General features: G+C 45.7%; 1 gene segment (V, D, J or C); it reads right to left on the bottom strand.

Moving 5' to 3' along the window:
- Positions 1 to 140: 140 nt before the first annotated feature.
- LOC140418668 (Ig heavy chain C region-like) lies at positions 141 to 22398 on the bottom strand. The segment is given in 5 exon segments: positions 141 to 591; positions 2299 to 2607; positions 3429 to 3734; positions 3931 to 4227; positions 22330 to 22398. Coding segments are annotated over 5 exon segments (1347 nt in total).
- Between the last annotated feature and the right edge of the window lie 5323 nt (positions 22399 to 27721).

Here is a 27721-nt window from a genome sequence, read left to right as displayed (position 1 = left end):
CCAGGGTGTTTATGAGCTGGGAGCACTGGTTGTATCAGACTTGGGGCCGGGACCTGTAGAAATCCGGGTCTCATTGAACAGATCTAACATCAGCAAAGTGGAAGCTCCATTAATTAAGCGGCTGTGCATTTAAATCACAATTGGAGGAAAAAAACCTTTTTAATATTTTTATTTAGTTCGAAATGCAATTGATAGATTCTCATTGACATGAATTAACGGTGTCCATCAGAGCGAGGGAAATGTTCACAAAACTGGGTTTACCGCTGGATTTATCAACCGTTCTGTTGATGATCTTCAAGGGGATGGCTTCATGTCCCACCACACAGGAGTAAGAAGCGCCGCTGGCCCACTCCTCCGCTGCAATGGATAACAGGCTGTACATGAAGAAGGAGCTATTGCCGTTCTCCGCCATCACCTCGGTGTTCTTGTAGTTCCCGGGATTCACCGGCTTGTCATTGACGGTCCACTTGACGAAGATCTCTCGGGGGGAGAAACCTCTCACTAAGCAGCTGAGGGAGACGAATCTCTGAGCGGAGACGTCTTCAGCCGAGGGCAGGAGGACAGAGACGGACGGTTCCCGCGGGTTGGGATCTGCAGAAAATGTACAATAAATGTCAGTAAAATGGGGAATTCCGGAGACAATCGAACCGCGGGTTGGATGTGAGAGAAATGTGTTTTGTGTTGGATTTTAAAGGTTTCCATTCTCCTCTTTGGGATCTGTCCGGTTTCCCAGCTCGGAGCTGAGGTGAACACAATCCTTTTCCCTGATAATTTATGGATGTTGGATTCGAAAGTTTCAGAAAGTGTACAGCAGGGAAACAGGCCATTCGGCCCGCCTGTTCTGTGCTGGTGTATAAACTCCACACCAGGCTCCTCCCACCTTACCCCAAGAGGATTGGGAAACTGCCAATGTAACACCGTAATTCAAAAGGGGAGGGTGTCAAAAACAGGTAACGATAGGCCAGTGACCTTAACATCTGTCAGTGGGAAACGGTTCGAGTCCATTATAACGGATCCAATCGCTCAGCATTTAGAAATACTCAATATAATCAACAGAGTCAGCGCGGCTTCTTGAAGGGTAAATCATGCCTGACAAATTTATTGCCCTTATTTGAGGTGATAACGAGAAGGCGAGAGAGAGGGGAGCCAGTAGGAGTAATATACATGGATTTCAAAACTGTGTTTAATAAATGAATGTTCTATTCCCACGTTTGCAGATGACAAAAAATAGGTAGAAAGGCAAGTGGTGAGGATCACAGAAAATACACAGAGGGACAGAGAATGTGAGGTTAGACACTTTGGTAGGAGGAAGTACATAACTGAATATTATTCAGATGGAGAAAGACTGGAGAAAGCTGAAGTAACGGGGGAATTGGGGGTCCTCGTGCAAAAACCACACAAAGCAAGTTCTGCAGGTAATATGGAGACAAATTGAATGTTGACATTCATTTCAAAGGGAATAGAATATAAACATGGGGAAGTCTGGCTAAAACTATACAAGGCATTAGTTAGACTGCACCTGGTATACTTTGAACAGTCTTGGCGCCCTTATCTAAGGAAGACAGATTGGTTTTGAAGGCAGTCCAGAGAAGGTTCACGAGGTTGATCCCGAGTATGGAGGGATTTTCTTATGAGCTGAGGTTACGTAGGCTGGGCTGTACTTATTGGAGTTTAGAGGAATGAAGGCCACCTAATTGAGACATGAAAGATTCTCAGGGAGCTCCTTAGGATAGATGCTGAGGGGTTGTTTTCCCGTGTGGGAGCGTCTAGGACCAGCGTGCATGATCACAAAGTGAGGGTTCGCCCATTTCAGACAGAGATGAGGTGGAATTTCCTCTCTCAGAGAGTAGGGAAGCTGTGGAATTATTTAACCCGGGGGGCTGTAGATTCTGGGTTGTTCAGTATGTTCAAGGTTGAGGGAGACATACTTTAAATCTGTGAATGCGTCAAGAGATATGGGGATAAGTCGGGAAAGAGGAGTTTAAGATTATCACATCAGATCAGTCATGACCTCACTGCAGGCTGGACCGGTGTTGATGGGCCCAATGGCCAACGTCTGCTCCTAAGTCTTGTGGTCTATGGTTTCGCTCCATCTAAACCCAATATCACTGTTGGGTTTCATTGTTCATTCATCTGCATATCAATTTCCCCCTTAAACTCTAAACGCCCAGAGTATTTAGTTAGTGGAATTACCAATCAGAACGGACCATAAATACACTGAATGCTAAATACTGACCGCTGCACTGACACTAGAAATAGACACAATGACTCACTTATTGCTTCAGTCTCACCGCTCACCAATTTTTTTGTTGATTGAAATCCTTAAAGGAGTTGGCAGGTCCTGATGGCTCGCCACACAGTCAAACACAGCCCCACTCAGCCAGGCTTGTGTCGAGATGTTTAATTTGCTGACCACGCTCTCAGTATCTGCTCCAGGCTGCTCGGCAATCTCTGATTTCAGCGGCTTCTTCGCTTCACTCCAGGACACGTTGACTCCATAAGGAGCATTCGAAATGACGCAGGTTAAGGTTATTGTCGCCTCCAGTAAGACCTGTTCTATTTGTGGTGGCAGTATTGTTACTGAGGCATCAGTGCAAAGGGAAGGATCTGCGAATGAAAAAAGTGGAAATCAACCCAAGTTTGATCTTCAGAATCAGGGCAGCAGCATTCAGCCTGAACTCTAAATGGGAATGAATCAACTTCGAAACATCAACCTCTAAAGACCGCCTTTAATCTTCTATACGCAATGGAAAATCAGTTTGGTTTGTGAAAACTATTCTCATTGTGAAATACAGTCAGCCCCGATATCGTTCTAACGAATCAGTATTTCAGCATTCCCAATATAAGTATTCCATTCCTGATCTCAGGAACGAAGCACTGGAGGCTGATCCATAAATAGATTGGATGAACTTTCCAACGCTTTCCCCCGGAGCTGTTATCAGTTAAGTGTTTGAGACACCCACTGACTCTCAAATATAATCAGCCGTCTCAGGATAAAGCTGGTATCAAGTCCACCAGGGCTGGTTTAGCACGGGGCTAAATCGCTGGCTTTTAAAGCAGACCAAGGCAGGCCACCAGCGCGGGTCCAATTCCCATACCAGCCTCCCCGAACAGGCGCCGGCATGTGGCGACCAACGGCTTTTCACAGTAACTTCATTTGAAGCCTCCTTGTGACAATAAGCGATTTTCAATTCATTCATCCACCTCACTCACTAAATTACTTCAAATTATAGGGATACATTTATTTCTATATTCATAAAATCGTGAATGATAAGCAACCCTCATGCAGCTCTTACATCAGAATGAAACACAAACTACATGGCAGTAAATTAGAAGTTGTTCTGTGCTTTGTACTAACTTCAATAAATTCCTGATTTGGATTAACTTCAGAGTGCAGATTTATTGTTTCCTCTGTTTGTGTCTCTTACCAGAAGCAGTGATATTTTGACTTTGTGTGACCTCTTGATGAGTGACCTGGCAGGTATAGACCGCTTTGCTGAACCATTCCCCAGCGGAGACTGTCAGCCGACTGCTCGCCGAGAAGTTCCCGTTCACTTCACAGGGGGGCGAGGTGACAAATCCTGAACCTATGGCTTGTCCATTCTTCAGCCACTTCACCGTCATTGACTTTGGATGGAAATCGTTGATTGAACAGACCATGGTTGCAAATTTCTGTCTTGAGATTTCTTCATTGGAACTCACGGTGAGGAGAACATTTGGAGTGTTGACTCCACCTTCAAGAAACACAAGTTAGACATTTCTTGAAGAAGATGTAATCAATAAAATTACTAATTGTATTTTAACAGTTTCTCTGTGGTCACTATTTCTCGCAGGAATCAGAACTATGCAGAGAACCATAAATGTGTTATGACCAAAGATGTAAATAAAGTAATCAAAGCGTCTGTTTCTCACAGATTCCACAACACTTACATTCCATTCCAATGCTCTTGTCTGAGCCGCTGTGTCGAACCTCACAGCTGATTTCGCTGCATCCCCCCTCTGACTCGGTGATGGTTAACTGACTGCTCAGGGTGTAGGTTCCCTTCTTGTTTCTCACTGACGGGTATTTCTTAACTCCAGTGGTGATCAGCTGCCCATCTTTCTTCCAGGTAAGGCTGGTGATTTCTGGGGAGTAGTCCATCGCCAAACAGCCGAAGGTCACGGAGCCGTCGCTGTTGTGTTGCTGACAGGAGACCAGGCTGTAGAGAATGGGCGGAGACGGTGTCGCTGGGGGAGAATGGTCCATTCAACAAGTTAGACTCTGTTATTTGTGATTTATAAGTTAACAAGCACTTCAAAATGTGACCATGCATTTATCCGAATATTTTCTCATTAAACGTTACATCCACATTTCAGCGTCTATCATTTGGGGATCACCATCTCTATGGCCCCTCATTAGAAACTCACATCTCTCTCTCCATCTCTATCACATGACAAAAAATAGCATTTTGATGCCACCTGAATGATGTAACTTTCATTGAATTGAATGAGAGGAGCAGAGGGTTTTCCCCATTATTTCAGCCATCATGTAAAATAAAATGTAAATGTCGCCATAATCACAGAGACTGCTCTCCTTTTCAGAGCTGACTTGTGGTGATTTGACCTGAGGGTCAGCACATCTCAGATGAGGGGCAAGTTTGAGAATGGTGGTCTTCATGAGAACCTCAGCCGATACAGCAATTGAACCCGCGCTGTTGGGGTCGCTTTCCATCACGAACCAGCCGCCCAGTTAACTGAGCCGTGTACGTCACAATCCAGCTAACTGAGCTGTGTACGTCACAATCCAGCTAACTGAGCTGTGTATGTCACAATCCAGCTAACTGAGCTGTGTACCTCACAATTCAGCGAACTGAGCTGTGTACGTCACAATCCAGCTAACTGAGCTGTGTACGTCACAATCCAGCTAACTGAGCTGTGTACCTCACAATTCAGCGAACTGAGCTGTGTACGTCACAATCCAGCTAACTGATCTGTGTACCTCACAATTCAGCGAACTGAGCTGTGTACGTCACAATCCAGCTAACTGGGCTGTGGACATCACAATCCAGCTAACTGAGCTGTGTACGTCACAATGCAGCTAACTGAGCTGTGGACATCACAATCCAGCTAGCTGAGCTGTGTACGTCACACACCAGCTAACTGAGCTGTGTACGTCACAATGCAGCTCACTGAGCTGTGGACATCACAATCCAGCTAGCTGAGCTGTGTACGTCACACTCCAGCTAACTGAGCTGTGTACGCCACAATCCAGCTAACTGAGCTGTGGACATCACAATCCAGCTAACTGAGCTGTGTACGTCACAATCCAGCTAACTGAGCTGTGTACGTCACAATCCAGCTAACTGAGCTGTGTATGTCACAATCCAGCTAACTGAGCTGTGTACCTCACAATTCAGCGAACTGAGCTGTGTACGTCACAATCCAGCTAACTGAGCTGTGAACGTCACAATTCAGCTAACTGAGCTGTGTACGTCACAATCCAGTTAACTGAGCTGTGTATGTCACAATCCAGCTATCTGAGCTGTGTACGTCTCAATCCAGCGAACTGAGCTGTGTACGTCACAATCCAGTGAGAGGGTGTGTGAGTGAGGGTCAGTGAATGAGCTGTGTGAGTGAGGGTGTGTGAGTGAGCTGTGTGAGTGAGGGTGTGTGAGTGAGGGTGTGTTTGTGAGGGTGTGTGAGTGAGGGTGTGTGAGTGAGCTGTGTGAGTGAGGGTGTGTCAGTGAGGGTGTGTGAGTGAGGGTATGTGAGTGAGGGTGTGTGAGTGAGCTGTGTGAGTGAGGGAGTGTGAGTGAGGGTGTATGAGTGACTGTGTGTGAGTGACTGTGTGTGAGTGAGGCTGTGTGAGTGAGGGTGTGTGAGTGAGGGTGTGTGAGTGAGGGTGTGTGAGTGAGCTGTGTGAGTGAGGGTGTGTGAGTGAGTGTGTGTGAGTGAGGGTGTGTGAGTGAGGGTGTGTGAGTGAGGGTGTGTGAGTGAGGGTATGTGTGAGAGGGTGTGTGAGTGAGTGTGTGTGTGAGAGGGTGTGTGAGTGAGGGTATGTGTGAGAGGGTGTGTGAGTGAGGGTGTGTGAGTGAGGGTATGTGTGAGAGGGTGTGTGAGTGATGGTGTGTGAGTGAGAGTGTGTGAGTGAGGCAGTGTGAGTGAGGCAGTGTGAGTGAGGGTGTGTGAGTGAGGGTGTGTGAGTGAGGGTGTGTGAGTGAGGGTATGTGAGTGAGGGTTGTGAGTGAGGGTGTGTGAGTGAGGGTGTGTGAGTGAAGGTGTGTGAGTGAGGGTGTGTGAGAGGGTGTGTGAGTGATGGCGTGTGAGTGAGGGTGTGTGAGTGAGGGTGTGTGAGTGAGGGTGTGTGAGTGAGGGTGTGTGAGTGAGGGTGTGTGAGTGAGGGTGTGTGAGTGAGGGTGTGTGATTGAGGGTGTGTGAGTGAGGGTGTGTGAGTGAGGGAGTGTGAGTGATGGTGTGTGAGTGAGGGTGTGTGAGTGAGGGTGTGTGAGTGAGGGTGTGAGTGAGGGTGTGTGAGTGAGGGTGTGTGAGTGAGGGTGTGTGAGTGAGGGTGTGTGAGTGAGGGTGTGTGAGTGAGGGTGTGTGAGTGAGGGTGTGTGAGTGAGGGTGTGTGAGTGAGGGTGTGTGAGTGAGGGTGTGTGAGTGAGGGTGTGTGAGTGAGGGTATGTGTGAGAGGGTGTGTGAGTGGGGGGGTGTGAGTGAGGGTGTGTGAGTGAGGGTGTGTGAGTGAGGGTGTGTGAGTGAGGGTATGTGTGAGAGGGTGTGTGAGTGGGGGGGTGTGAGTGAGGGTGTGTGAGTGAGGGTGTGTGAGTGAGGGTGTGTGAGTGAGGGTGTGTGAGTGAGGGCGTGTGAGTAAGGGTGTGTGAGTGAGGGTATGTGTGAGAGGGTGTGTGAGTGATGGTGTGTGAGTGAGGGTGTGTGAGTGTGGGTGTGTGAGTGAGGGTGTGTGAGTGAGGGTGTGTGAGTGATGGTGTGTGAGTGAGGGTGTGTGAGTGTGTGTGAGTGAGGGTGTGTGAGTGTGTGTGAGTGAGGGTGTGTGAGTGAGAGTGTGTGAGTGAGAGTGTGTGAATGAGGGTGTGTGAGTGAGGGTGTGTGAGTGAGGGTGTGTTTGTGAGGGTGTGTGAGTGAGGGTGTGTGAGTGAGGGTGTGTGAGTGAGGGTGTGTGAGTGAGGGTGTGTGTGTGAGGGTGTGTGAGTGAGGGTGTGTGAGTGAGGGTGTGTGAGTGTGGGTGTGTGTGAGTGAGGGTGTGTGAGTGAGGGTGTGTGAGTGAGGGTGTGTGAGTGAGGGTGTGTGTGTGAGTGAGGGTGTGTGAGTCAGGGTGTGTGAGTGAAGGTGTGTGAGTGAGGGTGTGTGAGTGAGGGTGTGTGTGTGTGAGGGTGTGTGAGTGAGGGTGTGTGAGTGAGGGTGTGTGAGTGAGGGTGTGTGAGTGAGGGTGTGTGTGTGAGGGTGTGTGAGTGAGGGTGTGTGAGTGACGGTGTGTGAGTGAGGGTGTGTGAGTGAGGGTGTGTGAGTGAGGGTGTGTGAGTCAGGGTGTGTGAGTGAAGGTGTGTGAGTGAGGGTGTGTGTGTGAGTGAGGGTGTGTGTGAGGGTGTGTGAGTGAGTGAGGGTGTGTGAGTAAGGGTGTGAGTGAGGGTGTGTGAGTGAGGGTGTGAGTGAGGGTGTGCGAGTGAGGGTGTGTGAGGGTGTGTGTGTGAGTGAGGGTGTGTGAGTGAGTGTGTGTGAGTGAGTGTGTGTGAGTGAGTGTGTGTGAGTGAGGGTATGTGTGAGAGGGTGTGTGAGTGAGGGTGTTTGTGAGAGTGAGGGTGTGTGAGTGAGGGTGTGTGAGTGAGTGTGAGTGAGGGTGGGTGAGTGAGGGTGTGTGAGTGAGTGTGTGTGAGTGAGGGTATGTGTGAGAGGGTGTGTGATTGAGGGTGTGTGTGAGAGTGAGAGTGTGTGAGTGAGGGTGTGTGAGTGAGTGTGAGTGAGGGTGTGTGAGTGAGGGTATGTGAGTGAGGGTGTGTGAGTGAGGGTGTGTGAGTGAGGGTGTGAGTGAGGGTGTGTGAGTGAGTGTGTGTGAGTGTGGCTGTGTGAGTGAGGGTGTGTGAGTGAGGGTGTGTGAGTGAGGGTGTGTGAGTGAGCGTGTGTGAGTGAGGGTGTGTGTGAGAGGGTGTGTGAGTGAGTGTGTGTGAGTGTGGCTGTGTGAGTGAGTGAGGGTGTGTGAGTGAGGGTGTGTGATTGAGAGTGTGTGAGTGAGGGTGTGTGAGTGAGGGTGGTGAGTGAGGGTGTGTGATTGAGAGTGTGTGAGTGAGGGTGTGTGAGTGAGGCTGTGTGAGTGAGGGTGTGTGAGTGAGGGTGTGTGAGTGACGGTGTGTGAGTGAGGGTGTGTGAGTGTGGGTGTATGAGGGTGTGTGAGTGAGGGTGTGTGAGTGAGGGTGTGTGAGTGAGTGTGTGTGAGTGAGGCTGTGTGAGTAAGTGAGGGTGTGTGAGTGACAGTGTGTGAGTGAGTGAGGGTGTGTGAGTGAGGGTGTGTGAGTGAGGGTGCGTGAGTGACGGTGTGTGAGTGAGGGTGTGTGAGTGAGGGTGTGTGAGTGAGGGTGTGTGAGTGAGGGTGTGTGGAAGTGAGGGTGTGTGAGTGAGTGTGTGAGTGAGGTGTGAGTGAGGGTGTGTGAGTGAGTGTGTGTGAGTGAGGGTGTGTGTGAGGGTGTGTGAGTGAGGGTGTATGAGGGTGTGTGTGTGAGGGTGTGTGAGTGAGGGTGTGTGAGTGAGGGTGTGTGAGTGAGGGTGTGTGAGTGAGGGTGTGTGTGAGGGTGTGTGAGTGAGGGTGTATGAGGGTGTGTGTGTGAGGGTGTGTGAGTGAGGGTGTGGGTGTGTGAGTGAGGGTGTATGAGGATGTGTGTGTGAGGGTGTGTGAGTGGGGGTGTGAGTGATGGTGTGAGTGAGTGTGTATGAGAGTCTGTGTGTGAGAATGCGTGAGTGAGTGTGTGTGAGTGAAGGTGTCTGATTGAGGGTTGAAGAGTTAGAGTGAGTGAGTGCGGGTTGCGGAAAGAGGCTGAGTGCGTGTGAGCGAGGGTGGGTGGGTGAGAGAGATTCAGGGAGGGCGAGTAAGTGAGGGTAGGTGAGTGAGTAAGAGTGAGTGAGTGAGTGTGAGTGAGTGTGGGTGAGTGATCATTCCCAGCTGCTCCCAGCCCATTAGGACGACATTTCTCTGGCTGATTTTCCGCTCAGGCTCAGCTTCCTGTTGCCAGTTGTCCACAGCCGAGCTGGGGGATCCTTCATTCGGCTCCACCAGCCCCACCTCCTCCTCTTCCTCTCCATCGATCCTGTCCTGATTCTCCACATTGATCAGCTTTCAGTAACACCGGCTGTGTACAGTCAGACAGCAGTGTAGATCACTGGGCAGCTGCTTTAATACTTTCAGTAACACCGGCTGTGTACAGTCAGACAGCAGTGTAGATCACTGGGCAGCTGCTTTAATACGTTCAGTAACACCGGCTGTGTACAGTCAGACAGCAGTGTAGATCACTGGGCAGCTGCTTTAATACTTTCAGTAACACTGGCTGTGTAAAGTCAGACAGCAGTGTAGATCACTGGACAGCTGCTTTAATACTTTCAGTGACATGGGCTGTGTAAAGTCAGACAGCAGTGTAGATCACTGGGCAGCTGCTTTAATACTTTCAGTAACACCGGCTGTGTACAGTCAGACAGCAGTGTAGATCACTGGGCAGCTGCTTTAATACTTTCAGTAACACCGGCTGTGTACAGTCAGACAGCAGTGTAGATCACTGGGCAGCTGCTTTAATACTTTCAGTAACACCGGCTGTGTACAGTCAGACAGCAGTGTAGATCACTGGGCAGCTGCTTTAATACTTTCAGTAACACCGGCTGTGTACAGTCAGACAGCAGTGTAGATCACTGGGCAGCTGCTTTAATACTTTCAGTAACACCGGCTGTGTAAAGTCAGACAGCAGTGTAGGTCACTGTGCAGCTGCTTTAATACTTTCAGTAACACCGGCTGTGTACAGTCAGACAGCAGTGTAGATCACTGGGCAGCTGCTTTAATACTTTCAGTAACACCGGCTGTGTACAGTCAGACAGCAGTGTAGATCACTGGACAGCTGCTTTAATACTTTCAGTAACACGGGCTGTGCACAGTCAGACAGCAGTGTAGATCACTGGGCAGCTGCTTTAATACTTTCAGTAACACCGGTGTGTACAGTCAAACAGCAGTGTAGATCACTGGGCAGCTGCTTTAATACTTTCAGTAACACAGGCTGTGTACAGTCAGACAGCAGTGTAGCTCACTGGGCAGCTGCTTTAATACTTTCAGTAACACTGGCTGTGTACAGTCAGACAGCAGTGTAGATCACTGGACAGCTGCTTTAATACTTTCAGTAACACGGGCTGTGTACAGTCAGACAGCAGTGTAGATCACTGGGCAGCTGCTTTAATACTTTCAGTAACACCGGTGTGTACAGTCAAACAGCAGTGTAGATCACTGGGCAGCTGCTTTAATACTTTCAGTAACACCGGCTGTGTACAGTCAGACAGCAGTGTAGATCACTGGGCAGCTGCTTTAATACTTTCAGTAACACCGGCTGTGTACAGTCAGACAGCAGTGTAGATCACTGGGCAGCTGCTTTAATACTTTCAGTAACACCGGCTGTGTACAGTCCGACGGCAGTGTAGATCACTGGGCAGCAGCTTTAATACTTTCAGTAATACCGGCTGTGTACAGTCAGACAGCAGTGTAGATCACTGGGCAGCTGCTTTAATACTTTCATGATCTGGAGATGCCGGCGTTGGACTGGGGTGACAGTCACCTGAGGAAGGAGAAGCGCTCCGAAAGCTAGTGACATCGAAACAAACCTTTTGGACTTGAACCTGGTGTTGTAAAACTTCTTACTTTAATACTTTTAGTAACACCGGCTGTGCACAAACAGCAGTGTAGATCACTGGGCAGCTGCTTTAATACTTTCAGTAACACCGGCTGTGTACAGTCAGACAGCAGTGTAGATCACCGGACAGCTGCTTTAATACTTTGAGTAACACTGGCTGTGTACAGTCAGACAGCAGTGTAGATCACTGGACAGCTGCTTTAATACTTTCAGTAACACCGGCTGTGTACAGTCAGACAGCAGTGTAGATCACTGGGCAGCTGCTTTAATACTTTCAGTAACACAGGCTGTGTACAGTCAGACAGCAGTGTAGATCACTGGACAGCTGCTTTAATACTTTCAGTAACACCGGCTGTGTAAAGTCAGACAGCAGTGTAGATCACGAGACAGCTGCTTTAATACTTTCAGTAACACCGGCTGTGTACAGTCAGACAGCAGTGTAGATCACTGGGCAGCTGCTGTAATACTTTCAGTAACACCGGCTGTGTACAGTCAGACAGCAGTGTAGCTCACTGGGCAGCTGCTTTAATACTTTCAGTAACACAGGCTGTGTGCAGTCAGACAGCAGTGTAGATCACTGGACAGCTGCTTTAATACTTTCAGTAACACCGGCTGGAGACAGTCAGACAGCAGTGTAGATCACTGGACAGCTGCTTTAATACTTTCAGTAACACTGGCTGTGTACAGTCAGACAGCAGTGTAGATCACTGGGCAGCTGCTTTAATACTTTCAGTAACACCGGCTGTGTACAGTCAGAAAGCAGTGTAGATCACTGGGCAGCTGCTTTAATACTTTCAGTAACACGGGCTGTGTACAGTCAGACAGCAGTGTAGATCACTGAGCAGCTGCTTTAATACTTTCAGTAACACCGGCTGTGTACAGTCAGACAGCAGTGTAGATCACTGGGCAGCTGCTTTAATACTTTCAGTAACACGGGCTGTGTACAGTCAGACAGCAGTGTAGATCACTGGGCAGCTGCTTTAATACTTTCAGTAACACCGGCTGTGTACAGTCAGACAGCATTGTAGATCACTGAGCAGCTGCTTTAATACTTTCAGTAACACCGGCTGTGTACAGTCAGCCAGCAGTGTAGATCACTGGGCAGCTGCTTTAATACTTTCAGTAACACCGGCTGTGTACAGTCAGACAGCAGTGTAGATCACTGGGCAGCTGCTTTAATATTTTCAGTAACACCGGCTGTGTAAAGTCAGACAGCAGTGTAGATCACTGGGCAGCTGCTTTAATACTTTCAGTAACACCGGCTGTGTACAGTCAGACAGCAGTGTAGATCACTGGGCAGCTGCTTTAATACTTTCAGTAACACCGGCTGTGTACAGTCAGACAGCAGTGTAGATCACTGAGCAGCTGCTTTAATACTTTCAGTAACACGGGCTGTGTACAGTCAGACAGCAGTGTAGAGCCTGGGCAGCTGCTTTAATACTTTCAGTAACACGGGCTGTGTACAGTCAGACAGCAGTGTAGAGCACTGGGCAGCTGCTTTAATACTTTCAGTAACACCGGCTGTGTACAGTCAGACAGCAGTGTAGAGCACTGGGCAGCTGCTTTAATACTTTCAGTAACACGGGCTGTGTACAGTCAGACAGCAGTGTAGAGCACTGGGCAGCTGCTTTAATACTTTCAGTAACATCGGCTGTGTACAGTCAGACAGCAGTGTAGATCACTGAGCAGCTGCTTTAATACTTTCAGTAACACGGGCTGTGTACAGTCAGACAGCAGTGTAGATCACTGGACAGCTGCTTTAATACTTTCAGTAACACCGGCTGTGTACAGTCAGACAGCAGTGTAGATCACTGAGCAGCTGCTTTAATACTTTCAGTAACACCGGCGGTGTACAGTCAGACAGCAGTGTAGATCACTGAGCAGCTGCTTTAATACTTTCAGTAACACCGGCTGTGTACAGTCAGACAGCAGTGTAGATCACTGGACAGCTGCTTTAATACTTTCAGTAACACCGGCACTGTACAGTCAGACAGCAGTGTGGATCACTGGACAGCTGCTTTAATACTTTCAGTAACACTGGCTGTGTACAGTCAGACAGCAGTGTAGATCACTGGACAGCTGCTTTAATACTTTCAGTAACACCGGATGTGTACAGTCAGACAGCAGTGTAGATCACTGGGCAGCTGCTTTAATACTTTCAGTAACACCGGCTGTGTAAAGTCAGACAGCAGTGTGGATCACTGGACAGCTGCTTTAATACTTTCAGTAACACCGGCTGTGTACAGTCAGACAGCAGTGTAGGTCACTGGACAGCTGCTTTAATACTTTCAGTAACACCGGCTGTGTACAGTCAGACAGCAGTGTAGAGCACTGGGCAGCTGCTTTAATACTTTCAGTAACACCGGCTGTGTACAGTCAGACAGCAGTGTAGAGCACTGGGCAGCTGCTTTAATACTTTCAGTAACACGGGCTGTGTACAGTCAGACAGCAGTGTAGAGCACTGGGCAGCTGCTTTAATACTTTCAGTAACACCGGCTGTGTACAGTCAGACAGCAGTGTAGAGCACTGGGCAGCTGCTTTAATACTTTCAGTAACACGGGCTGTGTACAGTCAGACAGCAGTGTAGGGCACTGGGCAGCTGCTTTAATACTTTCAGTAACATCGGCTGTGTACAGTCAGACAGCAGTGTAGATCACTGAGCAGCTGCTTTAATACTTTCAGAAACACGGGCTGTGTACAGTCAGACAGCAGTGTAGAGCACTGGGCAGCTGCTTTAATACTTTCAGTAACACCGGCACTGTACAGTCAGACAGCAGTGTGGATCACTGGACAGCTGCTTTAATACTTTCAGTAACACTGGCTGTGTACAGTCAGACAGCAGTGTAGATCACTGGACAGCTGCTTTAATACTTTCAGTAACACCGGATGTGTACAGTCAGACAGCAGTGTAGATCACTGGGCAGCTGCTTTAATACTTTCAGTAACACCGGCTGTGTAAAGTCAGACAGCAGTGTGGATCACTGGACAGCTGCTTTAATACTTTCAGTAACACCGGCTGTGTACAGTCAGACAGCAGTGTAGATCACTGGACAGCTGCTTTAATACTTTCAGTAACACCGGCTGTGTACAGTCAGACAGCAGTGTAGAGCACTGGGCAGCTGCTTTAATACTTTCAGTAACACCGGCTGTGTACAGTCAGACAGCAGTGTAGAGCACTGGGCAGCTGCTTTAATACTTTCAGTAACACCGGCTGTGTACAGTCAGACAGCAGTGTAGATCACTGGACAGCTGCTTTAATACTTTCAGTAACACCGGATGTGTACAGTCAGACAGCAGTGTAGATCACTGGGCAGCTGCTTTAATACTTTCAGTAACACCGGCTGTGTAAAGTCAGACAGCAGTGTGGATCACTGGACAGCTGCTTTAATACTTTCAGTAACACCGGCTGTGTACAGTCAGACAGCAGTGTAGGTCACTGGACAGCTGCTTTAATACTTTCAGTAACACCGGCTGTGTACAGTCAGACAGCAGTGTAGAGCACTGGGCAGCTGCTTTAATACTTTCAGTAACACCGGCTGTGTACAGTCAGACAGCAGTGTAGAGCACTGGGCAGCTGCTTTAATACTTTCAGTAACACGGGCTGTGTACAGTCAGACAGCAGTGTAGAGCACTGGGCAGCTGCTTTAATACTTTCAGTAACACCGGCTGTGTACAGTCAGACAGCAGTGTAGAGCACTGGGCAGCTGCTTTAATACTTTCAGTAACACGGGCTGTGTACAGTCAGACAGCAGTGTAGGGCACTGGGCAGCTGCTTTAATACTTTCAGTAACATCGGCTGTGTACAGTCAGACAGCAGTGTAGATCACTGAGCAGCTGCTTTAATACTTTCAGAAACACGGGCTGTGTACAGTCAGACAGCAGTGTAGAGCACTGGGCAGCTGCTTTAATACTTTCAGTAACACCGGCACTGTACAGTCAGACAGCAGTGTGGATCACTGGACAGCTGCTTTAATACTTTCAGTAACACTGGCTGTGTACAGTCAGACAGCAGTGTAGATCACTGGACAGCTGCTTTAATACTTTCAGTAACACCGGATGTGTACAGTCAGACAGCAGTGTAGATCACTGGGCAGCTGCTTTAATACTTTCAGTAACACCGGCTGTGTAAAGTCAGACAGCAGTGTGGATCACTGGACAGCTGCTTTAATACTTTCAGTAACACCGGCTGTGTACAGTCAGACAGCAGTGTAGATCACTGGACAGCTGCTTTAATACTTTCAGTAACACCGGCTGTGTACAGTCAGACAGCAGTGTAGAGCACTGGGCAGCTGCTTTAATACTTTCAGTAACACCGGCTGTGTACAGTCAGACAGCAGTGTAGAGCACTGGGCAGCTGCTTTAATACTTTCAGTAACACCGGCTGTGTACAGTCAGACAGCAGTGTAGAGCACTGGGCAGCTGCTTTAATACTTTCAGTAACACCGGCTGTGTACAGTCAGACAGCAGTGTAGAGCACTGGGCAGCCGCTTTAATACTTTCAGTAACACGGGCTTTGTACAGTCAGACAGCAGTGTAGAGCACTGGGCAGCTGCTTTAATACTTTCAGTAACATCGGCTGTGTACAGTCAGACAGCAGTGTAGATCACTGAGCAGCTGCTTTAATACTTTCAGAAACACGGGCTGTGTACAGTCAGACAGCAGTGTAGATCACTGAGCAGCTGCTTTAATACTTTCAGTAACACGGGCTGTGTACAGTCAGACAGCAGTGTAGATCACTGGACAGCTGCTTTAATACTTTCAGTAACACCGGCTGTGTACAGTCAGACAGCAGTGTTGATCACTGGGCAGCTGCTTTAATACTTTCAGTAACACCGGCTGTGTGTAGTCAGACAGCAGTGTAGAGCACTGGGCAGCTGCTTTAATACAGGTGTTATTTCATTTTCCACAAAACAATTTAGAACTGGGCCAATGAACATTCCTGCGACTTAACGGATTTTCATTTTGCAATTGGGATTTTTGTGCCGTAAACGTCTTGTCATATTGTGTCAGAGAGAGTGTGTTGTGTTTATTCATTCTTGTGATGGAGGCGTCTCTGGCTCGGCCAGCATTTATTTTCCATCCCTCATTGACTTTGAGAAGGTGCTGAGCTTCCTTCTTTAACCATTGCAGTCCATGTGGTGTTTCCCCGAGTCGGATACATGATTTTGAACCAGCGGCAGTGCAGGAACGGAGATATATTTTATAGTCATGATGGCGAATGGTGAGGAGGGGAACTTCCAGTTGGTGATGTTCCCATGTGTCTATTGTTCTTGTCCAAATGGCCGCTGTCATCGGTTTGGAAAATGCTGCCCACGGAGACACGATGAGCTTCTGCTGCGGATCTTTAGATAGTGGACAGGCTTTGGGGAGTCAGAAGATGGGGTTTTCACCTTTGATCTGTTCTTCAGGCCTCAAAATTTCTATGACTCGCCCAGACCACTTTCTGGTCCATGTTAATCCCCAGGAGGTTGTTCGTGGGGATTCACTGATGGTAATGCCAGTGAATGTCAAGGGGCGGTGGTTAGATCAGTTCTTACTGGAGGTGGACATTGCCTTCAATTGGGTGACTAGACTGTTACTTACCACTTGTCAGCCAGAACCGGATAGAGCCTCCATGTTGCTTTATTTACAGGTTTATTTAGTGACTGCACAGTTGCAAATTGTGCTGAGCATGGTGCAATCATCTGCCAACAACCCCAGTTCAGAGCTTATAATGGAAAGAAGGTCATTGATGAATAAGCTGGAGATGGTTGGACCTGGGACACTGCCCTGAAGAAGTCTCGCAGTGATGTCCTGGAACTGAGCTGATTGGCCTCCAGCAATGGAATCCATCCACCTTGGTGCTGGTTGTGACTCCAACCAGCGGAGATTCTTCCCCTGATTCCCATCCATTCATTCTTTGGTTGGGCTGCTTGAGGTCACACGTTTCAATGCTGCCTTGATTTGGCGGCACGGCAGCACAGTGGTTAACCCTGTTGCTTCACAGTACCAGGGATCCGGGTTCGCTTCCCACTTGGGTCATTGCCTGTGCGGAGTCTGCACGTTCTCCCCGGAGTCTGGGTGGGTTTTATCCATGTGATCCGGTTTCCTCCCACAAGTCCCGAAAATCCGTGTTAGGTGGTTTGGATATTCCGAATTCTCCCTCTGTGTACCCGAACAGGCGCCAGAGTGTGGTGACTGGGGGCTTTTCACAGTCACTTCATTGCAGTTAATGTAAGCCTACTTGTGACAATAATAATGATTATTATTATTGATGTTAGTTCAGTCGCTCTCACCTGTGTATCTGAAAGTGTGTGCGTGTCTGAGTGTGTGTGTGAGGGAGAATGTGGGAATCTGTCTGAGAGCCTGCAACTGTGTCTATGTATGTGTCTGCATGCATGCGTGTGAATGCGTGTGTGTGTTTCTGGAGAGATGGATCAAGAGAGTGGGAGAGAGAGAGTACACGTGTGAGTGTGTGTGCGAGAGAGTATCTGTGTGTGAGAGAATATCTGTGTGTGAGAGTGCGATTGTGTGTATTTGTGCGAGCGACAGGATGTGTGTGTGTGTGAGGAGCAAAATAGTGTGCACAGAAGAGAGACTGCATGCGCAAAATTATGTGTGTGAGAGGGCATGCGTGTGAAAGAGTTCTTTCACAAGAGAGCATGTGTGTGAGAGAGCATGTATGCACCAAAGCATGTGAATGAGACAGCAGTTAGAGAGCGCGCGTGTGAGTGTGTAACAGACCATATGTGTGAGGGAGCATGAGTGCAAGAGAGCATATGTGTGAGAAAGCATGTGTGTGAGAGAATGTGTGCATGAGACAGCATGTGTGCAAAAGTACATGTGTGTGAGAGAGCATGACTATGAGAGAGCATGTGTGAGAGAGCATGTGTGCGAGAAATCATGAGTACGAGAGAGACCATGAGGTGTGCGAGAGAGTGTGTGTGCAAGAGAGAATGAGAGAGTGTGTGTGGGTGAGAGTGTGTGTGTGAGAGAGAGTGTGTGTGAGAGCATGAGTGTGAGAGAGTGAGTGTTTGAGAGAGTGTGTATGTGAGAGAGCAAGTGTATGAGAGAGCATGTGAGTGAGAGGGCATGTGTGTCAGGGAGCGTGTGTGCAAGAGAGCGTGAGTGTGAGAGATATGTGATTGAGAGCGTGTGTGTGAGAAAGCATGTGTCGGAGAGTACATGGGTGTGAGAGCATGTGTGCAACAGAGCAAGTGTGTGAGAAAGCATATGCGTGAGAGAGCATGTGTGTAAACGAGCATGAGTGTGAGTGAGCAACTGAGTGAGAGAGTGTGTGCGAGAGTGTATCAGAGCGCATGTGTAAGAGAGAGCATGTATGCAAGAGAGGATATATGTGTGAGAGAGCAGGAGTACAAGAGAGCATGTGTGTGCGAGAGGCCGTGTGTGTGCGAGAGGCCGTGTGTGTGAGAGAGCGTGTGTGTGAGAGAATGTGTGTGAGAGAGCGTGCCTGCGAGAGACAATGCATGTCAGAGAGAGTGTATGTGTGAGAGAGTGTATGTGTGAGAGAACGTTTTTGTGTTGGAGAGATGTGTGTGACAGGGCATGTGTGTGAACGAGCGTGTGTGCAAGAGATAATGTGTGCGAGATTGCATGGGTGTGAGAGTGTGTGTCTGTGAATGATTGTGTATGTGAGTGAGATTGGTAAAGCGTGTAAGAGAGAGTGTGTGTGAGAGAGTGTGAGAGAGGGTGATTGTCTGTGAAGAGAGAGTGGGATAATGTGCCTATGTATGTGAGAGAGCGAGTGACAGTCTGTTGGTGTGAGAGGGAGAGTTGGAGAGAGAGAAAGTTGGAGATAGAGAGTATGTAAGAGAATGTGTGTGTGAGGCAGTGCGTGTGTGACCGAGTGAGTGTGTGAGAGAGACTGTGTGTTTTTGAAGAGCTATTGTGTATGTGAGAGTCTCTGTGAGAGAGAGTGCCTGTGTGTTTGAGGAATAGTCTGGGTTTCTGGGAGAGAGGGAGTGTGTGAGGGAGAAAGAGTGTGCGGATGAGAGCGTACCTAGTGTGTCAAATTTCACTCTGAAACACAGGGGAACGAATCATTCAAACCGATTGATTCTAATTGATAAATGGTCAACTTACGACAAATGAAATTTAATAACCTCTTTGAAATTAAACTGATATTAATTTCAAACTCCCTTCGCCTTTCAGCTATTTCTCCTGTCTGTCTGAACTGGGCAGAATGTATTTTCACTGAGAATGAACACATTAAATATAACAGATTGAGGGGAGTTTCATGCCTGTGACAGAGATCCAGTGTTTGATAAGAAATAAACAAACCAGGAAACATTCACATTGGAAACTGATTACCTGATTTGATCCAATGTCTTTATTAAATACAGTAAGAAGTCTTACAACACCAGGTTAAAGTCCAACAGATTCACCTGAGGAAGGAGCAGTGCTCCGAAAGCTAGTGACATCGAAACAAACCTGTTGGACTTTAACCTGGTGTTGTAAGACTTCTTACTGTGCTCACCCCAGTCCAACGCCGGCATCTCCACATCTTAATTAAATACAATCAACAAAACAATGGAGGCGGGCCACCTCATCAACCGGAGCAAATAAATGTATTGTTTTCTAAATTATTTTCAGTACAATTAAACATTCTCCAATAGCTTTGATATCACACGCCAGTATGCTACTCAATTGTAGCAGTTAATTTATGTTGAATTAGTTAGTACTAATGTCGCATTGCAAGTTATTGCCAATTGTCAATTAGTTGACCTGTCAGCTGATTTGTACTCTATAATATAAATAATAAAACATGGTTCTCTGTAATTCAAAACCTGCTCCTGCCTGAAATTTGATAAATAATTTGGATTTAATTAAATATTAATCTTCAAATTATCGGATGGAATAATTCAGACATGTGTAATATCTCATCTGTTTGTTAAAGCGGTATTCCCGAATTGATAAACTGTTGTAACTCGAAACAATATATATAACAATAAAGTCCTTGGTAGTTTGTGATCAATAAAAATGTTTCCGAGATTTAATAATTCAGGCAATTCGATTACCTTTATTATTGAAAATATTGCTTAAGAAAAGGAGATCCAAATTAATCAGTGCAAAAAGTAATGAAAATAATTCATTCAAACCCCCCACAGCCCTGAAACATTGTGAGAAAATGTAGAAATGTTCTTGTTCGATTTACGATTTAATAAGAAATAAGCTTGAGGCTCAGATATAATCTGTTATTCTATTGTATAATTTGTTTTATTTCTATAATGTTACATTGTGTACAGCACAGCTCTGCGAGACAGGATGTTATTATTATTGCAAAGCTAATATTCTCCTTTTGTAATTAAATTAATCTCTTTGAATTTCAAGCTTTTACTTATCAATCTCCAGCCCTGTGCAGTCTGAACATTCCTACAATTTAGATAAAATCAGAAGAACAATTCCTGCACTGTCAGCGACTTCCACCTCGGAGAAAACTCTTTATGATTAGATGAGAGACACGTATCTGACTATCAAACTGCAAATGACGTTAAAGAAATAATATTGTTGCTGCTGCACAGAAAGAATCTAATAACCGGATGCATAAATTGCCAAACTGCAATATTAAACTCCGAATTAAGTAACTGCAAACGTAATCAGAGAAATAAAACATAATTTAAAAATCCCTTGTGCAACTGAGCACTGCTGTACAATCGGTATGTTATTATTAAAACAGTTTCAGGCATAATCACAAACTATTTCCAGCCTGGAAACTTTTCCGGTGATGCTAATGGTGTGCAGAGCACAGCAGAATTGTGAAAGGCGATTAATGATACTAATATAAAAACATCTTTGATTAATATGGAGTTGTATTTCAATTGGTTAAATTATATTAATTTACTCACCAATTTGAAAACGTTTTAATTAAATAGTTTCAGACTGCAGTAACGAATTGAGTTCTGAGTGAAACCATGGTTTATTTTAATCAGTAATTATCAGGTAAAATTTTAAAATGTCTATTACATCATTAATTCCTTTCTTTATTTTCGAAGACTGCCTCTTTTCCCCTAACAGTTGTGTTTTAAGCAGTTTCAAACACGTAAACTTTTTGCATTTCACCAGAAAACGTGTAACCGCTCAACGTCACCGAGTTTAAACAATGCAGAAACAGTGCAGAAACAATGCTGAAACAATGCAGGAACAATTCAGAAACAATGCAGGAACAATGCAGAAACAATGCAGGAACAATGCAGAAACAATGCAGAAACAATGCAGAAACGATGCAGGAACAATGCAGAAACAACAAACCACTTCACAAATTGTACATATTCAAAGTCACCCAGGCACACAATCCCCTCAGCAGGAACCTAACATTTCTAAAACATCTGAATATAGAATCCAGCAAACCAGTTCGCCACCAAATATATGAATGATCAAACTAAATAGAAGTATGGAAGAACAGCAAGGATAGTGTGGAGGTGGGGTCTGTCCAGAATAATATTACAATTTTACCCCATTTTATTCATATTTGACCACGTTTCAAACTTGTTTCAAACATATTTAAACACTTAATGTTTGCAGTAGATGGTAAAAGCTGCAACCATGAGATGTCGCCGAGATGAAACATTGCAGAAAAGCCAAGCTGTGATTGTAGTCACAAGTTATGTTCGGAAAGAACGTTTTAAACCGTGGTTTAGTTAAAATGTAATTATCACGTTTTAAGAACCATTCTAAAATCCTGACTGTTTTCTACCTACACTCGTGCGTCAAACGTCTTGCTTTCATTCAATCACAAAACATGGAACCGTTCAGTATCACCGAGTATAAAGAATATAGAAACGCCAGCACAGTTTCACAAATGTTACTCATTCAGTCACCCAGACACCATCTACTCAGCAGAAAAACACGAAATCACATCATCGAGGGGCTGAACTCATTTTATGGAGAAGTAGCTCCATTAAGAAACACTTCCAACAAAAACAAACAACATTTCAAGAAAATCTCAATTTAGAATTCACCAAGTCGGCTTTTCATCAAGTGAATGAAAAATTAAACCAAACAGAAATATGGAAGAATATCATCAGCATTGTGGATAAGCAGAAAGTGTTCAATAAATTAACACAGAAACTATAGCATATTTTGTGAATGTTGGGTTCGATTTCTAACACGTGTGCAGGTAAAACGCACAGCCACCAGATGTCACCGAGATTAAACATTTCAGAAGCGCCGAACTTTTTAACAGACACCAGATATTTAAAGTAACCCGGCCACACAGTATCATCAGCAAATAAACATCAAATCACAACAACCAGGGACTGAATCCCTCAGCAGAACCTTTTGTCAAGAGACAGAGTAATTCTATAACCCTTTTCAGCAGAATCACATGAAACATTGCAACAAAATCACAATACAGAATCCACCAAACTCAGATTTCACTGAACAACTGAATTGTTAAAATAGAAAACAATAAAACAAAGTCTGAAATAAAACAGTTCATAAATAATGGAATGGTTCTTACCTGCAGTCACCGTCACCATGGTGCCTTGTCCCCAGTAGCCCATGATGTCACAGTGTCACATTCCCTGGGCAGCTCCGTACAATAACCGGACCTGCACAAAATAGACAGAAATCCACCATTATTTTAAATATTCACAAACCAGAGACAAGGTAAAGTCACGGTAAATTTTCATTAAAATAGAATTGTATTTATGGATATCGCTTGCTGTTCAAAAATGACCTTAATGTTTTATATTTCACAGATCAACACAAGAACATGTTTTTGAACATACCAACGGTTGAGTGAATAATTGTCACAGATTTTCCATATTAAATCTTATTATTTGGGCAGTGCTGGACATAAATAATTCTTTACTGTAAATAAAGTTGGATTGTAAAAGCGAGCACTGACCCAGCCTCAGTTAATTAGTGCTGAGGGGCTTTTTGTATTGACAGTAACTGCTGTGCCAGGTATCACAGTGAGACACAGCGTGTCAAATACTGCGGCAGACTGTTAACTGTAAAATACAGAGAATTAATTTCACTGTTCACTCAAAAAGCTAACTCTGTCTCTTCCAAGTGCGAATCTGTGAGTTATTTCAGCTTGTCATGGTCATTACATTTATAAAGTGGATCGGAACACTTTTAAACCCTCTGGGCACATTTAGCGTGTCGGTCAACAATGATAAAGTGGAAGATTTTTATACCTTTTTACAAACTAATATTGTGTTTTATTTAAGCCTCATTTACGTTGACAATCCTGCTGTGGCCCTGATCACCAATTTGGACAAACTCTTTCACTGAGGTTTTTGTATGAGGATGTCGCTGTGCACAGCACTGTGACCCACTGCTGTAGTCACAGTGACAGACACCCGCACAAAAACTGCACTCACTCTCTGTTCAGTCCTGCCGCTCAATATTCACTTCAAATAGACGATTACTTCTGATCGAATTTACAATTTAGGCAGCAGTTCATAAAACGCAATGTGCATAGACTTTCTCCAAGTATCAGAAATAATACAACGATGAGTATATCCAGGCCTGTAATTACTGAAACTGTTAACAGTAAACATCAACAGACAAAAGCTAATACTTTCAGATCGATTAGTTTGTTCGGTTTTACTGTTTAATTTTCCCTGTGTCAGTTATGTAAGAAGCAGCTTGTGTTTTGACTCTGATCACTGCCATAAATAATTACATTTGAATCAAGTACTGACCTTCAGGTTAAGGTGTAAGTTGCTGAATTCGCTCTCGAGCTGTTCTTGTGCGGGTCCAGCCCTGGTTCCTCTCGCTGTGTCTGTCTTGCACAGTAATAGATGGCGGTGTCTTCGGTCTTCAGGCTCCTCATGTCCAAAGAGAAGATGTTGTTTGAAGTGTCTTTGGACGCAGTGAATCGATCTTTAATAGCTGGGGCGTAGTAGTTGCTGGATGAACTAGAGTACCAAACCAGCAACTCCAGCCCCTGTCCGGGAACCTGCCGGATCCAACCCATCCAGTAGCTGCCAAGATCGAAGCCGCTGGTTTTACAGGTCAGTCTCAGGGAGCCTCCGGGACGCCCGCTCTCTGCCTCTGGCTGAGTCAACACAACCTCCGACTGGACACCTGTAAAAATATATCAAAAAGCCCGAGGATTAATGCTGGTGAAATGATTGGTGACTCTGGAACATTCCAGAGAGAGACTAACACTGAGACAGTAACAGTGAGAGACTTGGACAATAAAAACTACTCACGGGATAAGAAAGTCAGCAACAAACTGAGAGAAATGGCCCACCTCATCCTTCTGGTCATTTGGGGGAAATGGTTGTGTCAGGAACTCAGTGAACAAACCAGCTCCCGGACTGTTGGATTCGGGTCCCAGTGAGCGGCATTTAAATACCCGGCAGAAGGGGGCGGGTTTCCAGGCGCCGCCTGTTGATTCCCTGGTGGAGGCGGCGACTGGATCCACGTCCCACCTCCCCACCCCCCCCCCCGGACCCCCCCCCCCCCCCTACAGAATGGACCCAGAGATTTACTATGGGTTATTATTAAATAGACATTTATCTGTAGCGGGATATTTGTTTCTCTGAATCGATTCTTTATAATGTCCCCATTGCGAAATTACGTTTGCTCATCTGTTAAGAAAAGAACTATTCCATTGCAAATTCAGTCCCTTTATTTCTACTCCAATATATTGAGATGATCTTAAAAAGACTAATTATTTTGTCAGGGAATAGGTTGTATGTCAGTCTGATTTGCAACACTCCGGGTCCCTATTCCATTTGTAAACATGTATCATTTATCAGAGGAATTGTTGACGATTTATGTCGGAATGCGGGAATGAACAAGGTGATTCCATTTGCAGTGCGGATGGCTATCACTGAGCATTGCGGGTCTGCAGACAAGGCTCCTAACATTACACAATGACTCTCCTTACATTTCTGGAACTGCCCCTGAGCCTCAGACAGTCCTGTGAACATTAGCGGTAAAAGAAACCCGCTTGCAAACATAAAATTGACATTAACATTTGACAGAATGAATCAGAACGGACAGGGCGATCAGCAAAGTCATCCTTCAGCATCCAAAGCAATGCCGCTAATTTCACTGACCACCGGCTGTCTAACATTCGCTATGTTGGGAACACAGGATATCAGGATTTTGCGGAATATTACACAATATCACAAGAATAAATGTTTTATCTTCCACTGAAGCCGGTCATGAACTGGTCATTTCTCCACTCATTGGCAGCAATGAGAGGGACTGTTAAATAATAATGGAAATCAGCACAAATTAAACTGTACCGAACACGGTGCTAATCAGGTATAAGAGACGCCTCCGTTTAAATGGGGTCAACAACTCGGAGAATATTCCAAGAATTCAGGCGGGTTCAAGGCAGTTTTATGATTTTATTTAAGTACCTCGTCTTATTGGGCTTGTGGATTGGGTCCATCAACACCACTCACTCTCACTTCATTAGGTTCTTAACAAACGGACTTCAATGACTACAGTGACCTTTACTCGGAACTAATATAAATTAAATAGCATCTGGTCAGTTTACAATGTTCCGATCGCGTCTAACCTCAGCGTGATCACAGCATTCACTGAATATATTTATTTAGATGGAACACCATTTAAAACGTTTACTTCATGTGCGACTGAAACATTTATTGTTTGAATGGATAAATCCCATTTTGTCCATTCATATTCAGGCGAATCTGCCCCACACAGTATTTGGCAGCAATCCAACTGCCTGCAGCAGGCAGGCTCGAATGTTCAAAGTTGTTTACAGGAAACATCTGGATTTTTTTTTCAAAGATCTGTTTCCTCAGTACTGACCGTTTGGCTGCAAGCCAACTTCAAACTCTTAACATTGTCAATTAGGACTATTTATAAACAAATCTACCCAGCAACAGTACTGGAGATCATTTTACGTTTTAAATTGCGAACCTATCTGAACTGTTCCCATCTCAGGAAAGGAGAGTTATCCAGCTTTTCTTGACCCTCTTAGCAACAACAGCCGGCTGGAGATCTCTCCCACATCTCATAACATTGTGATGATGGATAGAAATACAATTAGACTATCAGACATTTGTAACAGATCAACATGGATATTCTGTCTTTTTTCCTACATGCTTCCATGGAATGTGGGACTCACTGGCAAGACCACCATGTGTTCCCTGTCCCTAATTGCTGTTGAATTGAGCGGTTTGCTGGGGCAGCTCAGAAGGAATTGAAGAGTCAGACATGTTGCTGTCTGACTGGAGCCACATGTAGGTGAGACCAGGGAGGGATGTCACATTTCCTTCATTGGTGAAGCGGAGGGGATTCCATGGACACAGTTAGTCTATATTCCAGATTTATTAATTGAACTCAAGTTCCCCCACCGGCCATGGTAGGATTTGTTCGCGAGTTCCCACAGAATTAGCCTGAGCCTTTGCATTATTGGTTCAATGGCATTAATACTCCCCCACCACCCAACCAAAAGATAAAAGGATTACTGCTTTGATGTAGGGATGGATGTTGGTTGGATGCCTAAATATGTTGATTGAGGAATCCGTGAATGGGGTTGATGGATGGATGGATAGATGGTCCTGAAAGATGCTGTTCTACATTCTCAATTTTGCGCTTGATGACTTCACAAATTAAAGCTGGTCCTTTATAATTTGCGTCAGAATGATACAATCGGTGGCTGAAGATTTTCTGTGTGAATTCCATCCCCAGACTATTGGGAACAGACCAGCTGGGCGTTACTAGGAGGAAACTGGAGATACTCCTGTGGTGCTGGTGTTCTTCTCTGCTGATGGTGAATCTTCATCTCAATGACAGAAAGCGGGAAAATGATTAGGTTGAGGAGGGACGGTAATATTTGGAACATGTCGTCATTTCATGTACAATAAGTCACTCAAGATGTCCTCACCCAAATTAATGAAGACACCAGACTAAAAACGTATTAATGTTAAAACAGAAATACCGCGAAACTCAGTGGACAGCTGCAGACTTTGAATTACTTTCCAAAACAGTGTAATAACAAATCGGGATTGAAAGGTGCAATAACGTCACATTAGGTACAGACATTTTCATTTCTACCATCACCACCTGGAAATTCCGCTCCAAATCACTGACTATCCGGACTTGGAAATATATCGCCGAATCTTCGCTGTCGCTGGTTCAAATGACTAGAACTCCCTCCCTAACAGCATCGTCGGTGTGCCTGCACTGGAGTGGCGGCAGAGGTTCAAACACGCAGTTCACCGCCCTTTGTGAAGGACAATAAATCATGGCGAGCCTGCGACGGCCACACCGTATAACTTAATTTAAAACTGTTGTAATCTTTGTGAAACGATGGTAGTTGGTGAATCTAATTATTTATGTTCATAAATAAATGAAAAACTGTGAATATAATTACTATGTTTCTGAACATTTATGGCCTGCTCCTTCTCTGCTGGAAGATATAAACCATCCCACAGGAGATCCATGATGCAAAATCATAACCAATATGTGAAAGCAAAGTGGACAGAGGAGACTGCAGCAACTATTGACATATCTCACTCATAGCAGCACTGGGAAGGCCTTTGCTAGTTTCACACTTTAAACACTTCATCTGCTTGCAGGCCGAATGTAGCTGGAAGCAAGGTGCGGTATTCATGTCGCAAGATTTACTCTGGACATGATCTGCTCCCTCTGCCACACCCCTTCATCTTACTTTCATCAATCTCAATAAACGTTCGGCACCGTCAGCGGAGCAGGGACTATACGATTTGGAGACATTTGGCTGTCTGCTAAAGCTCCACTGTTTCATTCACTCTTTCCCTGGCAAAACACTGTACAGATTGATGATTCCACTTCCGACAGATTCTAAGTGAATAATTGAATGAAAGAGGACCGTGTCCCACACCCAACTTTATTGGACAGCATCCTGCTGATCTTCGCCTTCCCTG

The sequence above is a fragment of the Scyliorhinus torazame genome, chromosome 5 (assembly GCF_047496885.1).
Source record: "Scyliorhinus torazame isolate Kashiwa2021f chromosome 5, sScyTor2.1, whole genome shotgun sequence".
In the NCBI taxonomy this organism is placed as follows: domain Eukaryota; kingdom Metazoa; phylum Chordata; class Chondrichthyes; order Carcharhiniformes; family Scyliorhinidae; genus Scyliorhinus; species Scyliorhinus torazame.
The sequence above is the reverse complement of the archived record's forward strand: the minus strand, read 5'-3'. Positions and strand labels throughout refer to the sequence as shown.